Source organism: Chenopodium quinoa, unplaced genomic scaffold (assembly GCF_001683475.1).
Source record: "Chenopodium quinoa cultivar QQ74 unplaced genomic scaffold, ASM168347v1, whole genome shotgun sequence".
In the NCBI taxonomy this organism is placed as follows: Eukaryota; Viridiplantae; Streptophyta; class Magnoliopsida; order Caryophyllales; family Amaranthaceae; genus Chenopodium; species Chenopodium quinoa.
The window spans coordinates 1,597,544-1,606,358 of NW_018744878.1; the positions used below are offsets into that span (position 1 = coordinate 1,597,544).

At 34.9% G+C, this 8,815-nt stretch overlaps 2 protein-coding genes across 2 annotated transcripts; one reads left to right on the forward strand and one right to left on the reverse strand.

The window, feature by feature from the left end:
* Nucleotides 1–98: 98 nt before the first annotated feature.
* LOC110705824 (ankyrin repeat-containing protein BDA1-like) lies at nucleotides 99–1,397 on the forward strand. The gene is made up of 2 exons (XM_021883756.1): nucleotides 99–392; nucleotides 1,068–1,397. The coding sequence occupies exons 1-2, from the start codon at nucleotides 99–101 to the stop codon at nucleotides 1,395–1,397; spliced, it is 624 nt and encodes a 207-aa protein (XP_021739448.1).
* Nucleotides 1,398–6,968: 5,571 nt separating this feature from the next.
* Nucleotides 6,969–8,815, reverse strand: LOC110705290 (eukaryotic translation initiation factor 6-2-like). The gene is made up of 5 exons (XM_021883129.1): nucleotides 8,658–8,815; nucleotides 8,494–8,538; nucleotides 7,797–7,927; nucleotides 7,585–7,695; nucleotides 6,969–7,396 (listed from the first exon to the last, which is right to left on the reverse strand). The coding sequence occupies exons 1-5, from the start codon at nucleotides 8,734–8,736 to the stop codon at nucleotides 7,175–7,177; spliced, it is 588 nt and encodes a 195-aa protein (XP_021738821.1). The 5' UTR covers nucleotides 8,737–8,815; the 3' UTR covers nucleotides 6,969–7,174.

Here is an 8,815-nt window from a genome sequence, read left to right on the forward strand (position 1 = left end):
CACATATATATACACAATACACAACATGCCTAAAACTCCTAAAAAGATAAACTTGCCAAAGGTACAATATTAACAAATATAACCAAACCGACTCTAATATGGTGAATTCGAGCATTTTCTACACACATGACCAAGATGGTAAGACACCTGTTCACGTAGCTGCCATAAATGGTCAAATTGACGTACTTGAGGTTGTTCTTAATGTAGAGCTAGAAGCTGCTCGAGAGCGAACAATGGGTGGTGAAAGTGTGTTGCATTTGTGTGTGAAACATAAACAACCAAAGGCTTTGAGGTTTTTGGTAAAAAGGATGGATGATGGTGAGTTGCTTAACCTCGATGATGCCCTTGGCAATACCGTCTTGCACCTAGCTGTGGCTGCCAAACAACCAGAGGTAAAGTTTTCATTATTAATTTATTATTGAGTAAATGAGAAGTTAGTAGAAGTAAATAAAATCAGTCAAAAAGTAAATGAAATTGATTTTTTTTTTTTTTTTTTTTTTTTTGAGAACCAAATGAAATTGATTTTAAATAAAGTGAATAATCTAAAAAGAAGTTTGAAAGGCTGCATAATTACGAAATGCCTTTAGTGAGACGAGTGAAGTGTAGACCGTTCGATAGAACGCGATGGACGATCCAGATCAATTCCTAGTTCTCATTATTGACATCTCAATTATCACAAGTACATTTAAATTTAAAAATAAAAGGAATGAAAATGGACAATTCAAATAAGGAGAAGGAGAGTTGGTCCAAAAGACCACAAACAAGGCCCAAAGAAGTTCCGTACTAAAACCAATTGGTGATGGTATGAGTAACCCCTCTACCTTATAGAGTGGAATCATCTCTCATCTTCTCCAATGTGGAACACTCACAAGTGAATTTGCAATGGGTTTCAACAAATATATATTGTAACATATTGACTTTTACATTATTGACATACCCTCCTATTATTATCTACTACTTTGTATGATTTATATGTAATGAACAAAATAGTCATTGAGATGTTGAAATTGGAACAGATTATTACATAACTTACAATTTTATACTTAAATTTGTTAATATGCATGCAGATGGTAGAATTTATAATAGTACATCCAAAGATTAAAAAGAATGCGGTTAACAAAAATGGATTGACAGTTGTGGATACTCATAAGCAAAGTCGGAAGGATTTGATACAAGATAAAAAGATATGGAAACTCCTTAATCGTGCCAATGCGTTACCTGCAAAGGAAGCACTGATAACGAAAAAAGACCGTGCTTGGTTGGAGGAACATCGCACAGCTCTAATGGTGGCGGCATCCTTGATCGCAACTGTTATAAACGGAACTGCGGGAACAAAAACAGTAAGAACAAAGTTACCGAAAAATAGACTGAGTCGCGGACTATGTCGCTTTCTTTAGAACATTCACGGCACTGTCTCTATTGTAATTATACCGGTGGAACTGCACAAAACCACCGGGCAACTAAACACCAAAAAAAAGAAAAGAAACTGCTCGAGGGTTTTTGTTTTTGTGAGGAAAAATAGAGAGGAGAAGAAGATTGCTTTCTGTATTTTGTTGTGTATCAAAAACAGGAAATCAACACGCCTTTTATAGGAAAAATTGCAACGTAAAAAAACGGTCAAATGTAATCAGTCAAAAACGTTTAGCAAAAATCAAGGAACTAATCACGCAATTAGCCTTGTCCAAAAAATAAGTTTATTTAACCCAACCCGGCCCGGCTCGGTTCGGCGCGCGTGTGTGATAGATGGTTTACCATATAGGTCCTCCCTCTCCACAAAATGTGGGTAGCCCAAGGGCCACACCCCTTTAGCCCACTCTCTATATTATAAAGAGAGTAAAACTCTCATTTCCCACCAATGTGGGACTTTGAGTTTTTTCACAAAATTCACACACTACACACTTGTTGTTCCAACAGCAACCATGGCTTTCCAAGTCGGAATTAATCCCCCGGGAGGTGTTTGGCAAGATAATACCGACCATGTTGCAGGTACTTCTATATGGTCATCAATACATGATTTTTATTATGGTTATAATAATGTACTAGTTAGTAATACGATAGGACTAATATCATCACTAAGTGTCATCCTTCTCCTTATAAGCGGTTTTCCGTGCAAGCAATATTTATTATCTGTTTTGAGGATAACTCTATGGATTTCTGTCACGGCAACAACATTGACATACATGTTCTCAGTAACCAGTCTAACTTAGCTTATGAAGTAGGAGGAATTTGGAAAGCATTAGAGATTTCTCTCGTAGCTTGGATAGGGTTAATGGGAACTATAGTCATGGGACATTTTGTGCGATTCATATGGAAGCTTATTAGTTGGCTAAGGAGGCAATCAATAATGATGTGTTATCGGATAAGGTCAAAAAACACTACAAATGAATCAAATTTGATCGACGACGTATGATAGTCTCAACACAATTAAGATGCGTCTTCTTCACATTAATCGCGATCTACTCCGGCCATGTTTGTTTCCCGGCTGTTCAATAATAATGTACGAGTAGTACTTTGGTTAATTAGATTGTTGCAATAAGCATGATTTTATTTATGTACCATCTTTTCATTATTAGCTTATTTGTCAAAGCTTGTTACTTTGCATTTTATGTGAAATATATGAGCACATATCAATTATAATTGGCCTATCTTCGTCTATAATAATGAGAATGCTCTAATCTACTACAAAATTACTTAAGCTCCCGTCCTAACTAGAATTTTATGTTCTTATATATTCGTCTATTTTTGAAGGAGTTTTACTTTGTCCATCTCGTTTTGTACAAATTCTAACACCATGTTATGTTAGATTTAATCTTTTTGATAACATGAATAATAAATTTATTTGCCTTCTAGCAGTTAAAATTTGATGTAATGTGGGTCCGATCTTTTTACCTGGCCTCTAATAATCTAAAATATTGCTAAATTTTGAGACAATATGAAATGGGCTTGGGCAACCCGAACAAGGAGGAGGAGAGTTTGGTCCACAAACAAGGCTTGGGAGCTTTCATATTAAAACCAATTGGCAATAGTAGGAGTTACTCCTCTACCTTATAAAGTGGAACTACATCTCCCTCTTTTTCCAATGCGGGACACTCACAAGTGGGATACAATGGGTTTCAACACTCCCTCTCACTTATGATTGTCCTTAAAAATCCAGAGCTAACTGGATAAGGCCAGATCAATAATCCTTTTATGGGCTGGACATCCTGTCGAGGTAAATCCTTATCCAATAGCGATTATATACCCAATTTAGAAGAGACCCCGCAACTCGGGCTCTGATACCATATTAAATTTTAAGACAATATGAAATGGGTCTGGGCAACCGAACAAGGAGGAGGAGAGTTTGGTCCACAAACAAGGCTTAAGAGCTTCCATATATACTAAAATCAATTGACAATAGTAGAAGTTATTCCTCTACCTTATAAAGTGGAACTACCTCTCCTTTTTCTCCAAAGCGGAACACTCACAAGTGGACTATAATGAGTTTCAACATATATTTTGTATACGTACATATTCTTTTTTTCCTAGGCTACTATATGTCTGTACTATATAATTATATACCCGTTTTAATACACATTTTAGGTTGGAGCTGGTAACTGATTCCGTACCTTTTGGCAGCATATGACATGGAAAAAAGGGCAAGAGTTTGCAATTACACTTTCATAGGATGTAGCGGCCTGGTTGATCCCCTTCCTTGCACTTTCATCATGGGTGAAGATATTGCTATGTATCATTAAATTGAATATTTAACAGTTCTTCTTTCTCTCCCCCTCATCTTTATTTATAATTTGATTTCAACATCTTTTCCATACTCCCTTTTTTCCTTTGATTATAAAATTTGCTTAATGAGTTAATGGTGTGTTACTTTGAATTTTTAAAGTTCCTACTTTGTATCTTTTCACTTTAGATCTAGGTTATTAATTGGCTATTCTACCTACTTTACTTCTTTACAAGATTATTACCGTTTACACTCCACATTCTTGAATCGTCAACGATTATTAGCTGGGTACCAAAAACTACGACTTCCATTATTGCTGAATTTCACTACAAATTATTAGTTATATATAGTATACTGTATACATGCCACTATTGACTTGTCAACCCTTGCTAGAAAAAGATTATTTGGAGCGAGCTTCCAAGAAATGAAGACGTGCACAATTATTACAAGCAAATTTGTAACGCAAGAATTCTTTCCCATAAATTAAACGTCACAAAATATGGAAGCTCAAATAGAAAGAGGACAGTTACTTGCTATTAAAAGACTATATGATGCAGCACTCAAGGGAGACGTACCTTCGTTAATCGTTACTCAACTTGCTCGGTGAAGATCCACTTATCCTCGATCGATGCATCATTGGAAAGTTGGGAAGCTTTAAGCAGTCTCCGTTACATGTTGCGGCTAATTTTGAACATGTAATTTTACAAAGGAAATAATAAAGAAAAAGCCAGAACTAGTAGAGTTGGTTGATCAAATAAAAAGATCATCGCCACTACACATTGCCTCTGCCAAAGGGAACTTGCCAGTTGTCGAAATCTTGCTTGTGGTGAATCCAAGCATTTGCTACACAAATGACCAAGATGGTAAGACGCCTATTCACGTAGCTGCCTTAAATGGCAGAGCCACAATCTGTTTGGGAACGAACTATTGGTGGTGAAACTATTTTGCATTTGTGTGGGAAACATAAACAACTAGAGGCTTTGAGGTTTTTGATAGAAATGATGGATGATAATGAGTTGCTTAACTTTGGTGATGCCCTTGGCAATACCGTCTTGCACCTTGCTGTGGCTGCCAAGCAATCCGAGGTAAGATGAAAATGAACCGCACACTAGCTATTTTAGTAACATATATAAGAAGTACGAAGTAGTTTTTGTCTGTCCTATTCTTCTTATACAAAGAAAGAACGAAGTACTTGTATTAACCAACGTTATTAGTGTAGAGCCACAGACGGGAAAAATCAAAGTAGGGAGGATCTAGACCATGCTAGACCCAGCCCCAACTTCAAATTTTAGGATATGGGACCAAATTTTTACACCCTATGGGGTTGATGGGAAGGATCGGATTTTAGTTCAAACATATATACATGGTTTAGGTCTAATATGAGTCTTAACGATTATAGACCTAACTCAACTTATATTTGCCCCATGAACCGGTACATGTATATTTTTTTCAAATTATTTTTATAACTACAAGAGTATGTTATATCATACTACGTATTTGGTATGTCATGTAACCAATCTATATACTTCGTGTGATTATTGACTCTAAAATATAATGCACTTACAGATGAAATATTTTAATAGTTTCAATAAAATAATATTTTTCCGTCAATTAAGGACCATACTTTTACATGTTCTATAGCTAACTTTTTATCCATCATAAGAATTAAAAATAATATAAATGTCTTTTTTTTCTTTTTGTCTTTTAACCACAAATTCACAATCCTTGAGAGATTTGAGACCCTAATTTATCATTTTTTTTTAGGAAAAATTGTCAAGAACTACCCACTTAATGGGTCAATTTGTCAACAACTACTCGCTTAAAATTTTTATCAAAAAAACTACCTTCTAAATTTAAAATGTTTGAGTAGCACTACCCATTCAAGTTTTCCAGCAACAAAATCCGGCAAGTGTGGCCGAATATTATTTTTTCCTTCCAAAACTTAAGCCTAAACCTCGTATATAACAACCAACCTAATCCCCTTTACAACGACTCAACCTAAAAACGCAAAATTTTCAATATTTCGCCAATTAAAGAGGAAGAAAATAATTGTGGTTTTAATTAAAAGATATGTACTGCTTCTAAATTGATGTTAAATTCACTTATTTTGGCTTCTTAATTGAGTGATTCATTATTTCGTGTTTAAATTTTGGAAGAAAAAACAAAAGTGAGTCCCACTCGCCAGATGTTGTTGCCTAAAAACCAAAATGGGTAGTGCTAGTCAAACTTTTTAAATTTAGTGGTAGTTTTTTTGATAAAAATTTTAAGCGAATAGTTGTTGACAAAATAACCTATTAGGCGGGTAGTTCTTGACAATTTTTCCTTTTTTTTATTTGTTTAAAGAAACAATAACTTCCCGCAACTTTCAATATTGTTTCCCACTTTCCCATTACAAGCAACTTTGATGTATTTTGTACATTAGCACAAGTGCATATAGGCAAGATAAAAGGAATAAAATTGGCCATTCAAAATAGTTGGAAAGTAAAATGTTATGGATTAATCTAGAACCCATTTGGACTTTGGACCTAATAGACCTATTAAAATATTAAGAATTGATACAAAACTTACAATTCTATACATCAATTTGATATGCAGATGGTAGAATTTTTACTTGGACATCCAAAGATTAAAAAAATCGCTATAAGCAAAAAAGGATTGTCAACTGTGGATATAAATAAGCGAAGTCGGAAGGATGTGATACAGGATGAAAAGAAATGGCAACCCCTCAATCGTGCCAATGCATTACCCGCAAAGGAAGCACTAAAACCGAAAAAAAGACCAGGCTTGGTTGGAGGATCAGCGCACATCTCTAATTTTGTAAGTGATGTTATCCATGATAAAAAAAACAACTACAAATGTATCTAATTTAAGCAATCATGTATAATGGTCAAAACTCACAAACGTGTGTCGTCACAATCCATCTTTAGCTTGTTGGGAAAGTTTGTTGCTTTACATTCTACATGTATAATGTATTAATGTATGTAATCATCAATTACAATCAGCCTACATTTATTTTGTCAAGGCTCTTACAAATTTTTACACTATACCAACTTTTATACTCTTATCAACATGGCGCTTGACATTCTTACATTACAAATTCTATATATTATTAATACCTTTAATTAGCTTATACCGAGTAGTAAAATAATATTATACAAAGTGTAGATATTTTGAAATTTAAAGGTTTATATCCTCGAACATGCTCAAATTTTTATTCATGTTCTTCAGTTTTATGTTCATGAAGATAGGGGAAAATAATTACACTAAATTCATGAAGACAGGGGAAGATAATCCAACAGACTTAAAAGACAACTTGTGATTCTAGAGTTCAACGTCTATTACTAGCACAAAGACAAATTATATGACGAGATATTAATAAGATACTTTAACAATTGTGATGTTGGAGAACATCAACATTTTAGAACACAAAAGGATATTTTAAAACTTGATTCACCCCTACTAGTATGGCGGAAGCTCCAACTTGATTGGCCTGAAGACACTCTCAAGCAATGCGCGCTCGTAATTTGCTGTCTCAGAACCACAGAATACAGCCCAGCAATTCGTTGCCACTCCATCAGCAATGAATTCCGTATTTCCTTTATTAACTGTTCCGACCTCCACAGGTTTTCTAAGTAGTTTAGAAAGCTCATCAATTTCTGTATTAGAGGCTTCGTGATGTACCTATTACCAATTGAGTCACGTGATAAAATTAGATCATAACACACTTTTTTTCGGTGTTTAGAGAGCCACAAGGACAAGTGATGAGAATCGATTCCAGGATCTTCTGGAATCGGGAGAGGAACTCTAACAATATAGTACAATGGTAAACATATCTTTAAGTTTAAGTATGCTGAGAAGGAATAACGTACCACAGCCCCAGAGTCATTTATGACACACAAGCTACCCACATTATTGAGTCCTGCAATGGTACGCCTGTAAACCCGAACATGAAGAACTATTGATATGATAGACTCAATTTCCTGTTTACACAAGTTAAGAGACAAATTAACCAAGAGTTGAGGAACAAGTGACCTTCAAAGATAAAGTAAACAATAATTCCACAAGAAAAACACACACAAACCTCATCAAGATCAGGGTCGATTAGTGCGACACAATCATTGCATGCTACACGAGTTCCTAGATCAGGTACATGCTTATAAAGACGTAGAAGCGGAATATTAAAGGGATGACGCTTCTGCAAGTGTGCGTATTCTACAAGTAAACCAAGCACAAAGTAAGTAATGAGAACATTTGATGATTGGAAATTTTTAATACTGTAGATAAAATTCAGGTGATCTGAGCCCTGGATGCGCCTCAAGTTTGCTTCTGAGAAGCTCAGCGCCTTTGTGTACACGGAATCAAAACATTACAGTCCCTTGATAAATAGAAATTCTTATCCTGGTCAGTCACATTTTTAGAAAAATTGTGATGGTATATTTGGAAATTGTAAGGGTATTTTATGCAGTAACTTGTAAAATAGCCACATATTTGCAAAGCCAATCTAGAAGAGCAAAACCATATCATATTTAGATTAATGACTTGTATCATTATTTAACCTTATCATTAAAAGGTTCATCACTATTCACTACAAATCTAATCTAGGAATGAAGCAACCAACATGGATTGATCACAAGTTCAATAAAAGTAACCCATGTGTAGATAATGCTGGTAATCTAATAATTCTACAATAATGCAGAGTACTACTTAGCTTAATCTGAAGAGCCTAAACTTGTAAAATAAAAAAAAATAAAACGTAGAGATAAATCGATCAGACTCACCCTCATCAGTAGTCTCCATTGGAACAATAAGCGCGCGTGAGTTCCCTGCAGGTGTGATGAAACAAAAGAATTACACTCGATTTAATAATTTACAAAAAGAAAACATAAGAATTTAGAAATAGAAAACATAAGAATGAATGAGTGAATGATTCAGAATCCCTGACCTACACACAACCTGCCTATATCATTGGTTCCGGCGATAGTGGTCTTTACAACAGGGATACGCCTTGCCAATGTTTCCATGATTGTTCTAGTTCAGGATCAAACAAACAATAATTTGCAAGTGCAATTAATAATGTCCAATCTCAAATGATCGAATACA

Bases quoted from the DNA above. Each gene is read 5' to 3' on its own strand.
- LOC110705824 (XM_021883756.1), top strand. From the start codon at position 99: ATGGTGAATTCGAGCATTTTCTACACACATGACCAAGATGGTAAGACA. The intron at 393-1,067 runs GTAAAGTTTTCA...ATATGCATGCAG, and splicing joins TGGCTGCCAAACAACCAGAG to ATGGTAGAATTTATAATAGT.
- LOC110705290 (XM_021883129.1), bottom strand. From the start codon at position 8,736: ATGGAAACATTGGCAAGGCGTATCCCTGTTGTAAAGACCACTATCGCC. The intron at 7,928-8,493 runs GTGAGTCTGATC...GTTTACTTGTAG, and splicing joins AATGGAGACTACTGATGAGG to AATACGCACACTTGCAGAAG. The intron at 7,696-7,796 runs GTTTGTGTGTGT...TTGTGTAAACAG, and splicing joins TCGACCCTGATCTTGATGAG to GAAATTGAGTCTATCATATC.